This window comes from Prionailurus bengalensis, chromosome A1 (genome assembly GCF_016509475.1).
Source record: "Prionailurus bengalensis isolate Pbe53 chromosome A1, Fcat_Pben_1.1_paternal_pri, whole genome shotgun sequence".
Lineage (NCBI taxonomy): Eukaryota > Metazoa > Chordata > Mammalia > Carnivora > Felidae > Prionailurus > Prionailurus bengalensis.
The window spans coordinates 162,831,247-162,849,624 of record NC_057343.1 but is presented as its reverse complement, the minus strand read 5'-3'; the positions used below and the strand labels follow the sequence as shown (position 1 = coordinate 162,849,624).

The window sequence follows — 18,378 nt, the reverse complement described above, 5'->3', positions numbered from 1 at the left end:
TCCGAAACCACAAGATCATGACCTGAGCCAAAGTCAAACACTTAACTGACTGAGCCACCCATGCACCCCTATTCAGGGGAGATTTTCTGAGAGGAACTTTCTGAATCAGATATGGAGGATGAAAGAAATATGGAGATCAAGGCCTTTCTGCCAAGTCAAAATGTGATTTTCTACTAAAACAGACTATAAGGAAGTTCTACTTAGAATAAATATGATTTAATGAATGTGAAGTTGCCTTGGCCTACTTTGTTATATCAGAAAATAAAACATTCATTTTTGTTCACTCATAATATGACAATTTTTCTGAATACTTGATTGGTACCAGAATGCCTAAATCCTCTGAGCATACTACCAACTGTCTTTCCAGGGCCTAGTGTGGAATAAATCATATATACTAAGTTAGAAATTATTTTTCAACCCTTGGTTGTACTTTCAAAAAAATGAAAAAATATATTCATAACTTATAATGACAAATCAATTTTTTTTTCTTTTCTTAAACAAGAAAATTAAATGTCAAAGCTATGTTGTTGTGACAAGTTTGATAGTATAATCACTAAAAGTTAGCAAACTCAGATGTGTTTCCCACAGCCTCTGTAATGACCATAGTGTACATTTTTTATTAACACCATGAATTAACAATGAGAAGAAGTTACAGTTTTTCTGCCTTGGTTTTCTGGTTTGGGTGATTAAAATATCAACTATAATATTTCATGAATCCCGTTTCCTTCTTTTTAATGCACAACGTAACTTTTAAGGACATACATTTCATGCTTAATCAGTTCTTCCGTCTTTAAAACAGTAGTAACTGCTTAGCAACCATTGATCAATAGGGTGGTCCAGTCCCCTGATTATGACAAGAGTACCTGAAAATATATTCTGAGTATTCTTGCTTGGTTTCCCACTCCCATGTCTTAAACATTCCCCAGTCGTGAATTTTTACCCAAGATAATGAACAGGGAATTTCTCAACAATGGCCAGCATTTTCTCTTTACACCGTCTTCAGAAAAATAAAAATGATGTTTTTTAATTACAAAGGAAGCATTTTGAGGGTATGCTTAGGATTCATTCTATATGCAATTCCAAGATGTAACATTTACAGTAATTCAAATAAATATTAATCTTGCTACCCTATATACATTACATATTTACTTTTGTGAAAAAACAATCACATGCAAATTCTTAATTGTGATAAAGGCTGACATTAATAAATCATTTTTAAATTCCTTTAAAATCTGTGTCGTATAATGACAAGTTTTTAACAATGCTCAGGAGGTTTATGAACTTTTATAAATACATTGTCAGGCCCCAGATAGAGGACAGCAGTTAAAATTCTTTCCTTCTAAATTGCTTATTGCACATTACTGTGCATTGACAACCAGAGGCTGTGAGAGTTCATTTTTTAATTGAGAAAAATATATTTGTAAGTCATTGCCCTTCTAATGCCTTACTTTCCCCTTTTAATTCTCCTATAGTTCCTTTTATTGCTCCTCCAGTTTTTTCCTCTTTTCTTGAAAAATAGGTGATGATTTGTAAGTATTCATACTACTCAAAGTTAAGCAGGCTCCAAGAAGAATTATCAATGTCAGAGATTGATTAAAAATGTGGAATCAGAGTGAAAAGCTTTGACTGTCCCCACCCTTCCTGATTTCCCAGACTCTTGTCTATTCATATGCTAGATTTCATGGTGAGAGTCTAGGCAGAGGCCCATTGAGTCAAAATACCTGTGTAAGCTGAAGTCTTCGAGTGAGTCTATACTTTTTAGGCCTTATTTTTATTTTTATTTTTATTTTTATTTTTATTTTTTTCCCACTGGAATAGGCCTTATTTTTAAACCAATGCTTTATATAAGAGGAGATATTTGTATTTTATATTACATTTAAATTTGTTAACGTTACTAATAGCCTTCTAGTATTCTCTATATTGTTGTGAGATCTTTTCAGTATCCTTTCATTATTTTAAAATCCAGGAGATTTCTCCTTCCAACAATACCTCTTGTTCATATTAGTTTTTCATAATGAGAACACTTTTTTATGAGAAAGAAGTCCCCAGAAGAGAAACTGAACATCTAAACAGTTCAGTGTATTTCTTTCAAAATTAAACTCATTGAGTAGACTGTACAACTCATTCTCTCCTGAGACAATTTCCTTATTTTACAGAAGAGAATGTAATCCACTAATGTTAACATAGAGTCTCAACTTGAATTTTAGTCGTGTGCTTTTAAATGGCACCACCAGGGGTGCCTGGGTGGCTCAGTCAGTTGAATGTCTGACCCTGGATTTCGGGTCAGGTCATGATCTCATGGGTTTATGGGTTTAAGCCCCGTGCTGTGAGTGCAGAGTTTGCTTGGGATTCTCATTCTCACTCTCTCTCTCTGTTACTCCCTCAAAATAAATAAACTTTAAAAATAAATAAATAAATAAATAAATAAATAAATGTCACCACCAGCCTGATGCCTTCTTTTCTTCCTTCCTTTTATTCCTTCCTTCCTCCCTCCCTCCCTTTCCTTCCTTAGTCTCTGTATATGTATACTTTTTTAAAGCTTACTTACTTATTTTTTTAAGAGAGAGTGAGAGAGAGAGCAAGAGCAACCGAAGGGTAGAGAGAGAGAATCCTGAGCAGGCTCTGCACAGTCAATGCAGAGCTCCATGAGGGGCTGGAACCCAAGAATCGTGAGATCATGATCTGGGCCAAAGTTGGATGCCTAACTCATTGAGCCACCCGGATGCCCTTCTACTTTTAATTGCCTCACCTTTCTTCCATAATCTGCATATTTTTTCCCTTCACATTCCTTTTCATGTTTACTTGCTTTGATTGTTTTTCAGAGGAACACAGCTGTTTATATATCCCTGCCAAGGAGTAATCTCCACATGCCTGGGTAGTTATCTTCTCCCATCCAAGACCCCACCTTTGGTGAGGAGTGTTTACAGAAGAGTGAGGAAGGATGTAACTTTCTCACTTCCTTTAGCCAACCAGACCTTCAGATCAGATGTGTGAATCAGTGAAGTCACTGGGATGATCAAAGATACAGCTCTATCACATTCAGGTGCAACTGAACTTGTGACAAAGATATCTAAATTCGTTTGTCTAGTTCTTCCTTTTCATACACAGGACTTAACTGATGCACAATGTTTCAGAGCTTAAAACCTGCCTTACTCTTTACAAGCTTTGTAAATTTATACAACTTACAACGACTCAGTTACTTCCTCAATGGAGAAACATAATGATAGTGCCTGTCTTATGAAATTATTATGAGGAAAACAGCAAAAAAAGGCAAATAGAACAATTTCTAGCACACAATCAATGCTAAATAAAACTTAGCTATTAATCTTGCTGTAGTAATAAAAGACCTTCACTACTTTATTTAAGAATTGTGTCAAAGTCCTAATTGTAGAACTTTATTCAGCTTTTCCTGCATATATGTGTCCTATTCTCTTAAGTACATTTAGCCATGTTTATGAGCTTGAATAGTTTTCATATTGCCTATGAAATTAGATTTGTTTTGTCTAATATTCAAGTCATTTTTAATCAACCACTGAGTCAACCATTTAAATCCTAATTAGTTTCTTTTTGGATGGGGGAGGGGGAAGAGTGGCTCGACTCCAGCCAAAATGGTTTATCACATGTGCTATCAGTCAATCTTTTTTCCCCACACTGTTGCTCAATAAGTTTTTTCTATCTACATGCTCTTTAATTTGCCTGCATGCATTCCTTTTATCTCTCATAATAGGTTGCAAAAGGAAAGGGCATATAAAAAAATGATTACCATAAGCTAATATTTATTACCAATTCTAAGCAAACAATTCTAAGACGAAATTCAGATATTTTGTTTCAATTTTCTCATAGCATTTTAATCAGTGTTAATAGCATCATTTATAGGAAAAGTTGGATCTCAGAGAGTTTGAGTAACTTGCCCAAGGCCATGCAGGTTGGGATGTGAACACCAATGCCCACATAACTACTCTTAAAAAGATGGCTGAGGGGGTCGCCTGGGTGGCTCATTCAGTTAAGTGTCCAATTTTGGCTCAGGTCATAATCTCACGACTTGTGAGTTGAAGCCCCTCGTTGGGCTCTATGCTAACAGCTCAGGGCCTGGAGCCTGCTTTGGATTCTGTGTCTCCCTCTCTCTCTGCCCCTCCCCAGCTTCTCTCTCTCTCTCCCTCTCTCTCTCTGTCTCTGTCTCTCTCTGTGTGTCTCTCTCAGAAATAAATAAACATTAAAAAAAAAAGATGATTGAGGGCAGAAACTAAGCCAAATACTTTTTATTCATAAAGTTTAAGCCAAAATTGCATACATACTGGATGCATATTTAATATATTATTTGATTTAAGCACAATATATCCATTCATTAACATTCCTTCCATACCCTTCAGTCCCCAAAAAACTAAGTTATTAAATCGTATCTATGCAGTTGAAGCAACTTTGCCTAATGACTCCATTTTGGATTTGGCAGAAGTGTGGGAATAATATAGCCTAATGTAATTCTCGGTATCAATATTTTTGAAATGTTATTTATTTTTGAGAGAGAGAGAGAGAGAGAGAAAGAGACAAAGTGCGAGCTGGGAGGGGCACAGAGAGAGGGAGACACAGAATCTGAAGCAGGCTCCAGGCTCCAAGCTGTCAGCACAGAGTCTGATGCGGGGCTTGAACCCACGAACTGTGAGATCATGACCTGAGCTGAAGTCAGGCAATTGAACAATCGAGCCACCCAGGTGCTCTCATTTCTGTATTTTAGAATGAGTTTGATTTTTTTTTAATTCTGTGATTTCCCTGGAAATAATATGGCACTGTTTTTCCCACCCTTGCCAGTAATGTAAACAAATCTGGGTTTGTGAAAAAGTTTCCTCTTCTGGTTTGTCACTTAGTTATTTTCACGGCATAAGTGTCATTTGTTTTTATTTCTGTCAAACTGAGGATTCCATTAATTGTTATCTGATCAAGCATAAAATGTGATATGTGTATGTGTGATTGTGTATTTCTGTGTGCATCCATCACACTGAAATGCAAATCTTCAACATGATGTTTCATCTCTATTTCTTACACTTTGTTTACTACATAATGGTATGCAACATATAAATTAACTGTTAATCCTATGATTCAAATTTCAAAATGTCATATCAGTTCAATACTTAATTATTTTATTGACATTCTGAAAATCCTCTCCTTCAAGAGATGTGAAATATAAATATTATTCTTATGGTTGAGATACTTAAAACGCTTTGTTTTTAAGCGTTTTGTTTTGGCTGAATGGACTTGTATAATATGCTTAAGTCCTGGAAGTCTGCACTTTCTCCTATAGGAAGGTTGGGATGAAGGATGAATATATTGACATTTTCTCTGATTCTGAAAGAAATCACATGTATAAATAGTGTCAATTAAAACCGCTATCCTGAATCATTCTAAGACAGTTGTGCTTTTCTTTTATATGCACTATGTCCTTGGACATGTTTCTTAACCATTTTATCCTTAGTTTCTCATCTCTGAAGTAGAGCTAATATTATTCCTTACCATAAAATATTGCAAAAATTATTGGCTTTAGGTCTTTTCAGGGCTTACTAGAGTCACTCAACAAAGTCAGCAAGACTGACTGATAGGTTGCATGTTTTAGCTTCCTCTAGCCATTTGGAGAGGTTAACCACAAAACCTAAAAAAAAAAAAAAGAAAAAAAGAAAAAGAAAAGAAAGAAAGAAATAGGTATCAGAGATTCTTTGTTCTCTTGGCTCTTCAACTCAAAAGCAGGATGGGAGCAGATATGAACCATAAGCTTCCTTTGAGGGCAGAAAAGAGAAGAGGTTATCTCACATTTCATAGTCTGTTGACAAACATGGTTCCCTTGGTAATGATAGTTTGGGTTGAGATATTTCAGTGTTGATACCTAGAAACACACACAATGGGACTGGCCAAGAGAGCAAAAAAGATGTTAATCATGTGTTCGGAACTTGTTTGAACATTAAATGGCAAAAAAGAATACAATTTGGTCTATAATCCACTCATTGTTGTTTTCTGCTCATTAATCTATGTTATTCATTTAAAGAAGTGATTAGCAACTTCCTGTATCACAGCACACACTGTTTTACTTTAGTATTGTGGATGACTAGTTCTATAGCTAGCATAAGTGTATAACACAACCCATGGGATGAATAAATGCACAGCTAAATGAATGAACCTTATCTTATGGGTATTACTAACAATAATGGTCAAGATTATTTTTTGGCCAGATTATATAATTTGAAAATAGCACAAATAGTAAAATAGCTGGGAAAAGAGTTCTGAGTATTTGAATATAGTATAATATTTGAAAAATGAACTCTCAAGACAAATCTGCTGAGCTGTTGAAAGGGGGAACTTCTAGTTGTTTAGACTATTGAGCTATTACTTAAAGGACATGCAGAGAATATTGACAAATTAAAAGACATGTTCCTAGGGAATTCTGTGATCCTGAGGTGTTACACATGAAATAAGAGTTTTTTCCTTAAAAAATTAAATGAGTTAAAATTAAAATTAATTTAAAACATTTTCTATAGCATTGAAAGAAATGAAAGTATTGTCTGTTCTATATAAAAGGAATGTTGAGAGGCAATCACATCTGGTGTGAGGTCAAGAAGAAATTTCAGAGGTCTAGAGTACACATTCCTGCAGGTTTTTAATGATGGAAAATAAACACAAATAAATTTAAAATTGGGTAGCTTAGAGTATACAGGGAGTTTGGCCAACATACCTAATTCTGAATACCTGTTTTCATGTTTTTGAAATGTCAAAAATAGTCAGGTAGTACACAAAATTTAATCTGGTTAAAGAAATAGAGTTTGAGTGTATTAATATTCTTATGTACTCAGTAGTTTTGACTCACAGAAATCCTTCATTTAAAAATTGGCCACTGATCAGTTTTATGAGATTAAGAATTAAATGAAAAATAATGTGTTAATTCATAAATGCTTGCTACACATTCTGGATACTTTTGAGTATTATAATCCCTCAGAAGATTTTAGAAAAAAGAAAGATGAAGAATGTTTGATTGCAGATCTATTCATAATCTTGCTCAGTCAGCAGTATTGCTACTAGTAACACTATGCAGTTCACAACAAGTCTACTGAATTGCAGGAGTGCAACACAGCTGGTTGGTTATTTTGGGTTTTATAATGCTTGCCCCGATTATGTGGCATTCAGCTAATTATATGACTAAATATCTGACTCAACCACAGAGTAGTTAATTTACTGACCACATGTGGACACGATGTTAGTCTTTCCTTCCAGTGAAAAATCAGACATAGTCACTCCAAGGAAAATGAATATACTGGACTCCTAGAACTAATGGAGATTATATTTTATGATGTGTCCTTCTGTTGTGCTATTTTCAGTGCTTCTATTTCCATCCCTCACAAGCCTGGTTACACTGTGCTTAGGTAATAAAACCTTTACAATAGAGTTCATGTGAATCAATTACTCTTTCATCTCCTCCTGCTTTTTTAGTGAACGGTACAGTTAGTATCCTTGCATCATATACATTGTCTGGTCTCCTAGATCAACCCTATTCTCAAAAAATATTCTTATTCTCTAAATTTACTTTTGCTTCCTACTGGAAAGTACCTGTTTTTCAACACCCAACATCACTGATGAATCTATTAGTTCTTAAAAGACACATGGCCATACAGTTATGTTTAAGAAACATGCTGAGTCAATTCTAAAAGTCAATTCTAAAATCCTAAAAAAAAATGTTGGCCAACATGGGACTAGGAATATTTAATTTTTTTATATTTATGTATTTATTTTGAGAGAGAGAGAAAGAGCACAAGCAAGGGAGGGGCAGACAGAGAGGGAGAGAGATTCCAGAGCAGGCTCTGCACTGCCAGCACAGCCCAATGTGGGGCTCGATCCCATGAACTCTGAGATCATGACCTGAGCTGAAATCAAGAGTCAGGCGCTTAACCACCTGAGCCACCCAGATGCTCCAGTATGGGTGTTTTTAAATCTGTAATAAGAAAAAGTAATGTAAATCATAAAGTAATTAAGTGACATTTTTCCCCTGAAAAGATAATGCAGTAGAATGTTATTTTTGTTTTTTCTAACTGGGTTGGCTCTGTTAATTTTAACAATTATAGAAAAAATGAAGTAGAGATGTTGTTTTTCTACAGTAGAAATCCTCTGAAAAGAATAGCTGAGGAATTTGATGGGGAAGACATATTATGTTAACTGTAACATTAACAAGCATTGTCTATTTTTACCTGAGGAAGGAGAAGTATCTGTAATACTGACGTTCAGAATGCATGTTCCCTGCAGTATTCAAATTCATCTTGCAATCAACTTGGTTAGAATTTTAACTATTTTTAAAGTTGGTATGAAACACAGTTTAGGACTTGAAAAATAATCATGTCCTCAACCTACAGTGAGTTCCACAGTAAGATGTCCATTTTGGCTTCTGTTCACATGTAGCTATTCCTTTCATAATATTCTTCATAATATTATGATGGCATCCATAATATTCTTACTGTGATGGGAATGAATAATATCTAATCTCATTTAGTGCATGGATCATGGCTAAAGACAAATAAATATGACACACTGTAGTGGGTATAATTAAATATATATAACTTGAAAAAAATATTTTCTAAACAGTATGATGAGTTATTTTTTATTTGTTTTCTCTGAGGAGCTCATCCTAAATAATACAGACTTTGCTGAATTGTGTGAGTTGTTCCTTATGGTAGCTAAATGTTGTCAGAGATCTAGCAAGTAATAAGATATATTAATTAAGAGAGATAAGGAAAGGAAGGATATACAAGCCAGTATTTTTAATAGTGGAGCAAACACTTCACCCTTTAATTAAATGTGACTTGTTTGAGAATTAAATTAAAGTGGCAAAGAGCACAAGGAAGGGAAATGTGAGAAATTTTCATAATGCAGTATAACCCACAAAAATACAGAAAGAGGAAATCAGTTTATTTCCCCTTTTCTTTAAAGGCTGATATTAGGGAAGAAAAATAAAAGAACAAATTGCGTGTATGTACTGTGTGTGTGTTTTCTTGAAGGGGTAGATTGAATAGATTCAAATGATTTTTTTTATAAATTATCAAACTATTACTTGTTAAATATCTAACTTTTCATGTGCAAATTAACGTTTTTTAGAAAATGAAAAACATTTTAAAACTATTTTTAAGTCAAGTATCCAAACACCTATGTGATAGGATCAAAGAAGCATCAAAATTTGATTGAAGACAAAATTCAAGGTGCTTTTCAAAGCTTTCTTGCGATGTAAGAATAAAATCAGGTGCAGGCACTTTGTGAGACCCTGGAGCTTCAGTGGGGAGAACAGGACATGGAATTCTGTCCCTCCTCCACAAAGCATATGCGGCCTGATAGCAGGGAAAAAAATGTGCATTTTGATGATGTGCTCAAAAGGAACAGAAAGATATTTGATAATAAGGGATTTTCTGAATTGTGTAATATCTCAAAAAGGCATATTAAATGTGATAATTCTACTTTTCTTACACTTCTTTCCCATTTAGGGCTGTAGAGGGCAATTAAGAATATGGTTGTGGAAAATGCTATAGCAAATTGCACTTTTACTGGACCTCAGGATACAGAAAAGCCACCTTCACTTAATTATGTCTATAAAGTTATTAAAATGACCTAAGTTTGACAAGTGGTGTGGAATTAGAATATCAAGTCTAATGTATGTTTTACTTACTTAGAGAACAGCATGTGGTTTTAGGTTGCCTACTGCACGGCAGCTGAGCTTTTGTGAATTTACCATCATAAACTCAACTATTAGGAATTCATATCATGTGGTTTTATGAAGATAGCAACAAAGAGTATTCTTAGACAACAGGCCGAATTAATATCAATGACAGTTTGAGCCCTATACTAGGAGAGCACATCCTTATTGAAGATAATATTCCTGAATATGTGATAACTTATTGAAAATATAATTTTATCAGGCATATTATCTTATTTTTCTAACATGGTAGGAAAAAAAAATGCTTGTTCCCCATTCTTCTTTTTATGTACAGTTTTAGGAGTTAATGTTTCATATTAATTTTTCATTTGTCCATTATTTTTTTTTCCTCTTCAGGTGTAATCTAGCCCCTGTGGTGGAGTTTGCTGCAGATGTGGGAACTAAATCAGATTTTATTACCATGAATCCATCAGTTGTACAAAGAGCATTTGGAGGCTTTCGGAATGAGAGTGACAGAGAAAAATTTGTGCATAGACTTTCCATGCTGAATGACAGTGTCCTTTGGATCCCTGCTTTCATGGTCAAAGGAGGAGAGAAGCACGTGGAGTGGGTTAATGCATTAATCCTTAAGAACAAACTGAAAGTGCGAACTGCCTATCCATCATTGAGACTTATTCATGCTGTCAGAGGGTAAGTGTCTGGAAAGGACCAGTCTGTCCTTGGCACAATGGAACACATAACGAAACATTTTCCCTAGACAGGAAGGAGCTTCAGGAAAAGCTTCCAATGGATACATGTTTCTCTTTTTTTATGATGGGTACGCTATTCAGCAACTTGCATTTTGTTTATGTGCTATGTTATCTTAAAGCTCATTCTCTTTCTTTAAAAAAGCAAATATTTGAACTTAGCATCTATTTATGTCTAGTCATGAGCATACTACTGGTTTTTATGTTTTGCCATGTTAAAGAGTAATAAGAATTCATGGTAAAGTTGATGAATTTGGGGTAAGAAAACTACCAACAGAAGTGCTAAATGGCTACTGGGCAATATTGTGGAAGCATAAATGTTAGATATATTTAAGGAGCAATTAAGTCCCTTCTGCAGTTAAGAGGTCTACTAGAGATAGAGAAGGCTGGATGAGATAACATGCCCTGATGCTTTCCCCCCAAAAGCCATAGATTCCAATTTTATGAATTAAGTTAACATTTCCCTTTTATTAATACAAGCTCAGATGTAAAACCAAGAAATAGACTTTATATAAAAGTGGCAAGTGGCCAAAAGGCCAAGTTCAGTCATGCACACATATAAATGTGTAAAATATATAACACAAAGATAAGCAGTAATGTGTATTTATTGAATATCTACTGAATGCCAGATATTGGAGATAGAAAAATGAAGAAGTCTGATTACTTCTTTAAAGGAATGCATAGGCTTTATAGCAGAAACAGATGTATATATACAACTGGCTAGTACATAAACGAATGGTAAGAGGGTATATTGTCAGGCGTGTAGAGTTTGTTTCTCATGTTAGCAAAGAACACTTAAAAGTCTAACATTTCAACCAGACATAAAAAACAGAATAGCTATTTATCAGGGATAAAAAGAGAAAGAGAGAAACAGGAGAGAGACAGAGAGAGAGAGAGAGGGTGACAGAGAAAACCAAACAGAAGGAAATGTTATTGCATTATTAGAGTGAACCGAGACAATGATGTAATTAAGAACAAGGTAAACTTGAGGAGTCCAGTGTAAAGCATTGGAATACAAGATTGGAAAAATAACTTGTGATTTGATTAGGAAAAGAATCAGTTTTATTTTAAAGCCCAGTTATATGTGTGAATTTAGGAGAGTAAGTCTTGTAACACCAGACTCTGAATTGGCAAGAAGAGGTGCTAGGAGTATGAAGACCAATTAGACTTTTTTGATTAACATACTCGCAAGATGATAAAAATGTGGGGCAGAATTAGTGGCCGTAGGAGGGAAGGGCAAGTTCAAGGGACCAATTAAATACAATGGATAGAAGTTTTAAAAGAAAAAAAGTTTCCAAACCCAGAATTAAAAATAGTTTGCTTCATATACTGTAATTGGGACTGGGCTAAGGTGTTTTCATTTTGTTTTGTTATTGTGATACTTTCCTTCCAAGATTTACCTACTGTTTCCTTGTTTAAACTCGAGACAGTTTCTTGGATTGTGTTATTCTTCACACAATTAAATTGCATTCTTATAACTAAATCATGGTTATTCAACATTCACTCTTTTGATGTTTGACATGAAGCTTCAACAAAGTAAGATAAAATACATTCATTTGGAGGATAGGTGTTTTTTTTTTTAATTACAAAGATTCCTGGTAATTACAGTTTGACTCTGAAGGGAAAAAAAAAGTATTTTTAACAGGATAACTTTATAAAGCATTGTGCTAAGAACACATCTTATTTTTTGATATGTTAATGTTGAGTATCATTTGAGTGTGAGAAAATATTAAAGATAACACTGTCTTATTGTCTTATCTTAAACACACACGAAGACACATACACTCTGACACACACATAGAAATATTCATACACACTCCAGTGATAGTTTATTAAGATCCAAAAACAAAAGTTTTGGAGTAAGTACTCTTTGATTATAGAAAACTAATAAAATTTAAGATTACTCTGAATTAGTACCATTTTAATAGACTATTTTCGGAGCAGTTTTAGGTTCACAGCAAAATTGAGAGGGTGGTACAGAGACTTCCCATATGCTCCTGCCCCTACATATGCATAGCCCCACTATCAACATCTTGTACCAGAGCCGTACATTGGTTACAACTGATGAACCTACATGGACACAACATTATCACCCAAAGTCCATAGTTTACACTGCAGTTCACTCTTAGTTTGTACATTCTGTGGGTTTTGACAAATGGGTAATAACATGTATCCTCCATTATAGTATCATAGGGAGTAGTTTTACTCACCTAAAAGTCCTATTCATCCATTCCTCCCCATTAATTCATGGTAAGAACATTTTTTGTTTGCTTTTGTTTGTTTTTACTGTGTCTATAGTTTTGCTTTTTCTTGACTGTCATATAGTAGGAATCATATAGTAAGCCTTTTCAGATTGGCTTCTTGTGCTTAGCAATAAGCATGTAAAATTCCTCCATGTCTTTTCATGGCTTGACAGATCATTCTCTTTAGTGCTGAACAATCTTGCATTGTCTGGATGTACCAGTTTATTCATTCACTTGTTGCTTCCAAGTTTTGACATTTATGAATAAAGCTGTTGCACACATCTGTGTGCAGGTTTTGGGGTGGACATAATTTTCAACTCATTTGGGTAAATATCAAGGAGTATTATTGCTGGATCTTATGATAGGGGTATGTTGAGTTTTGTCAGAAATTGCCAAACTGTCTTCCGAACTGGTTGTACCATTTTATATTCTCCACAGTAATGAATGATAATTCCTGTTCCTCCACATCCTCACAGCTGTGCTTTCAGTGTTCTGGATTTGGGCCATTCTAATCGTTAGCGTAGTGATATTTTATTGTTGTTTTAGTTTGCATTTCTCTGATGACATAATGATGTGGGGCATCTTTTAATATGTGTATTTGTGGTCTTTATCTCTTTTTCAGTGAGAGGTGTATTGAGGTGTTGGGCCCATATTTTAGTCAGGTTGTTGGTTTTCTTATTGCTGAGTTTAAGAGGTTTTTGTATATTTTGGATAACGCTCCTTGACCAAGTAGGTCTTTTGCAAATATTTGCTCCCAATCTGTGGCTTGTCTTTTCATTCTTTTGACAAATGTCAAAAGAGCATAAGTTTTTATTTTTAATGAAGACCAGATTATCAATTATTTCTTTCATGGATCATACCTTTGTTGATATATCGAAAAAGTCATTGCCAAACCCAAAGTTGTCTTGATTTTCTTCTATGTTATCTTCTAAGAATTATATAGATTTGCATTTCACATTTAGATCTATCATCCATTTTGAGTTATTTTTTTGTGATGGGTATAAGGTCTGTGCCTAGATTCTTTTCTTTATATGTGGTTGTCTAGTTATTCTAGCACCATCTGTTGAAAAGATTATCTTTGGGGAGCCTGTGGGGTATATATTGAAGGGCAGGAGTGAAGTTTGGTTGCATGCACAGCCTGGGTCCTCCCAGCAATTTCCAGTGCAAGATGGTGCCAGGAGAATCTTAAAAAAAAAAAAAGACTATCTTTGCTCTGCTATATTATCTTTGCTTCTTTCCGAAACATTAGTTGACTATATGCTGTCCTGATTTTGCTAGCTTTATGGTAAATCTTGAAGTTAGGGAGTGTCAGTCCTCTGACTTTCTTTTTCCCCATTAATATTGTGTTGACTATTCTGGTCTTTTGTCTCTCCATATAAACTTTGCAATTAATATTTTGTTCCCTAAATTCTGTTGTATATTTCTTCATTCACTCTAAGTGGCAAAGCACAAAATAAGAGGTATGGTTGAAATGGAGCATTTTCAATAAATTAGAATCTAAATGGAATTGTACATGATTAATAGCTGTGGATTCACATAAGCTTTTTACAGACTTTTAAAATTTATTTATTTATATTGGGAGAGATTGAGAGGATGAGCAGTGAAGGGGCAGACAGAAAGGGAGAGAGAATCCCAAGCAGGCTCTGTGCAGCAGCGTGGGGCTTAAACTCATGAACCCGTGAGATCATGACTTGAGCCAAAACCGAGAGTCGGAGGCTTAACTGACTGAGCCACCCACATGCACCTTTTAACAGATTTTTTTTTAATATAGAAAGTGCAGGGGGGAGCCTGGGTGGCTCAGTGGTTAAGTGTTTAACTTCAGCTCAGGTCATGATCTCACGGTTCATGAGTTCAAGCCCCATGTTGGGCTCTATGCTGACAGCTCAGAGCCTGGAGCCTGTTTCGGATTCTGTGTCTCCCTCTCTCTCTGCCCCTCCACCAATCATGCTCTGTATCTTTCTCTCTCTCAAAAATAAATAAATATTTAAAAATATATAGAAAGTGCAGAACCTTTTAATAACTAGTTCATCAATACTCATGTTTTGTTTTATCCACATTCCTTCCATAACGATTATAAACTATTTCACCTAAGCATTTTATTCCAAAGATTAACAAGGCCAAACTTCTGACCACTGGTGAAGTTAATGGTATACTTTCTTTAGATTACTATGCTTTAGATGTTTTTCACAAGAATTGTTTTGAATTCTCCATGAAGAACTCACCTTGCTACAGTACTACTCATCCATCTATGTGCTCCCCCTTCAGATGTCAAACGATTGAATTCTAAACTGTGACCCAGGATATAAAGAAGTAGTTCTAGAGGTGCCTTTCACTCTTCAAATCCCATTGGAAATTTGTACAGGTGGTATATGTGAAAGGTGACTTCATTTATGGAATTAATGAAATGAACACATTAATGCATGCAATGTAGCATTTCAACATAATGTTTATACTCTGCAAAGCTACTGGAACTCTGGAAGAAAATAAGGAAGTGTGAATACTGATGAAACAGATTCACATGATATGAAAGCATGAGCAAACTCCCCAAAGATCTGTTCTTTAAGTATCTGTTTTACATCTCTCTGAAACACTGTGGTTAATAAAGTTCAGGAAAATAGTTTAGAGAATTTCATAGCCTCTGTTGATTCCTGGAGTTTGTTGTCTCTCATAAAAAGTTTAGAACACCTAGTAAAAGCACACAGTTTAGTGTGCAGGTAATCACTGTGTATGCAAAGGGCCTTCCAAGCACTGCAATTACAAGTAGAGAGTTTAAGTGATTTGGAAAGCAAAAGGTTCCTGAACACAATGAGAATCATTTAGATAGTTTTCATATTGTCAAGCATCATTATTTAAACTTTTTCCTCGCTGAAAATTATGATGGCTTACCAACTTCAAGCGTCTATTCAATTGTAGGGATTTTTTTTATAAAGCCCCAAAAATAAAACCTCAATCATAAAACTCAAAGAAATTCTTAGATTATGTTTTAATGAATGGTAATTCTTCCCAACCCATATTAAATAAAATGTAAGGACAAAAGGATAGCTAGATTATAATTTTAAAACAATCTTACAAAATAATGAAAGGGTAATCTAATGGGGACAAATAAAAGATATATTTACAAATTTAAGAGAATACCTGAATGCATTAAACTGGTGTGGAGTTGCAAGCTTTTCTCTGGTATTTCTTCAAAAGTTTTACATATTTTTATAATTATTTTGCAGTTTTCCTTATGAAAGAGGAATAATTTTCATAAGACTTTAAGAATGAAGAGGGGATTTTGAAACTTTAAAATGACTTGCTGAAACTTTAAAAATGTGACAAGATATAAAAAATTCAAGGTTCTATTACATTTATAATAAAATTGTCAATGTACAACACATAATATACTGAAACAAACATTACCCCTTGGACTAGTTTAAGATACAATTTTAAATTATTATATGACATATCAAAATATATTTTTATAAAATATTTAGTGTTAGTCAAAAAAGTCCTATTTTTATAATTACTATAATTTGATGCACAATAGCCAAGTGCTGTTTTATACAGTGGGATGGTTATACTTTATTTTCTCATTAATTAACATGGTAAAAACAAATCAGCATGAAAAAGTAAACCCTCAGTTCCACTACCAAGTGCTATAGATAATTTTAAGTTCATTTATTTATTTTTGAGAGAGAGAGAAAGAGTGAGAGAGAGTGGGAGAAGAGCAGAGACAGAGAGAGGGAGAGAGAGAGAGAGAGAGAGTTTCCCAAGCAGGTTTCACACTGTCAGTGCCAAGCCAAATGTGGGGCTCAAACTCATGAACTACGAGATCATGACCCTAGCTAAATAAAATCAAGAGTCGAATGCTTAACCGACTGGGCCACCTGTGCACCCCTGATAGTTTCTTAAGAATTCTCCAAGAAAAAGGGGCACCTGGGTGGCTCAGTTGGTTGAGCATCCGACTTCGGCTCAGGTCATGATCTTGCGGTTGGTGAGTTTGAGCCCCGCGTCAGGTTCTGTGCTGACAGCTTGGAGCCTGGAGCCTGCTTCAGATTCTGTGTGTCCCCTCCCCCACCGCCCCGTGTCTCTCTCTGCCGGCTCCACCGGTGCTTGTGCTCTGTCTCTGTCTTTCAAAAATGAATAAACATAAAAATGTTTTTTTTTTAAATAATTCTCCAAGGAAAGAGATTATATAGATAAATAAGTGTATTTTAAAATTATATTTTATATGCATAAAAATGTTATATACATATTTCCAGTTCTTGCTTAGAATGATACATAGTCTTCTGCCTCTTTTTTTTTTTTTTTAAGTTTTTACTTTAGGGAGTTTGTTCCTTGGGATCTTATCTCTATTCTCTGATATCTTAACTATAATTCTCTTACCTCTATTCAGATATTTATATTTAAGAGCATAATTGATTTAAACTTTAGTTTTTTTTTTTTTCGGGGCACTGGGGTGGCTCAGTTGGTTAGAATGTCTGACTTCAGCTCAGGTCATGATCTCATGGCTCCTGTGTCAGGCTTTGTACTGACAGCTCAGACTGAGATCTGCTTCGAATTCTGTCTCCATCTCTCTCTGCCCCTCCCCACTCGTGCTCTGTCTCTCTCTCAAATATAAATAAACATAAAAAAAAAAACCCTTTAGATTTGTTGCAATCATTCTGGAAAATATATTCAAACATTTATATTTGAATCCTTTGCCTCTGACAATTATTATGAAGCATTAAAGTATTTAAGTCAAAATTTAAATATTCAAGTCCAAATTATTTTATAAATTTATATCATCCATTAGTTTATTGTTTCAGTTCTACTACAACAAAAAAATGTTTGTCCTATTTTGTTATCATACCCTAATTATTTGTTTTAATATCAATATTCATATAATAGAGACTATACTCTCTTTAGGTTGATAAAGATACTTTGTATTAATCAAGATAAACACTTAGATTAAGGACTGGTGATTATTGAGATTAATAAAAGTTGATAATGTTCTATGTGTTACCTTCATAGTTGGTAATTCTAAAGTTATCCAACAATTTGTAAACATCTTCACCAAAATGATTAAGGGAAAGATAAATTCAGTTCATGTATATTTTTAAAAATTTTTATGAGTTCTATCTATTATATCTGGTTTTTTTATCTTTTAGTGGAGAATATGTATGCTACCCTTATAGTTAACAAATCTTCCAAATGTTTCTTATTTAAAGGATAATTTAAAAACTACAAAAGAAATGTACAATTGTGAGTAAAATTGACTAATGACTGCATTAAAATAGCTTGGAATTAAGAACTTTCATTTGAAATGCTTTTGGTATACCCTATGACCTATAGCAGAGTTTCTCAAATTAGAGTTAACAGATGTATTTTGCAGGTTCTGAAAAAATATTCTTATTCTTTTGAAAACTTGTCTCTACATTGAACCAAACTGAGAATACTGGCTTAGAGAATTTTCAAGAATTATTTAGGAGTTTAATATACAAGAAAGGTCAAAATAAAACTATTCTGTCCACGGACAAGACTATTTATATCCTTCAGACTCAGATTTGTATCTTTTAAAATGTGGGAAGTGACATAAATAACCATTTAGGTTCTTTTGGGTGCTGAGTTTCACTGGTCCTGTGCTTTAACTGTTGTTGCTTAAGTGAATATTCAAAACAACACAATACACATTTGTACTTAATATTTACAAACATCCTCAGAAATGTCATCTATTAACCTAAATAAAAAGCTTTGT

General features: G+C 34.4%; 1 protein-coding gene across 1 annotated transcript in view; it reads left to right on the top strand.

Annotated features, from left to right (window-relative positions):
• The window catches only part of ST8SIA4 (ST8 alpha-N-acetyl-neuraminide alpha-2,8-sialyltransferase 4), a 97,731-nt gene that overhangs the window by 33,110 nt on the left and 46,243 nt on the right, over positions 1 to 18,378 (top strand). The window contains 1 exon segment of the mRNA XM_043594464.1: positions 10,067 to 10,360. Within this exon segment, the coding sequence (XP_043450399.1) occupies positions 10,067 to 10,360 (294 nt within the window).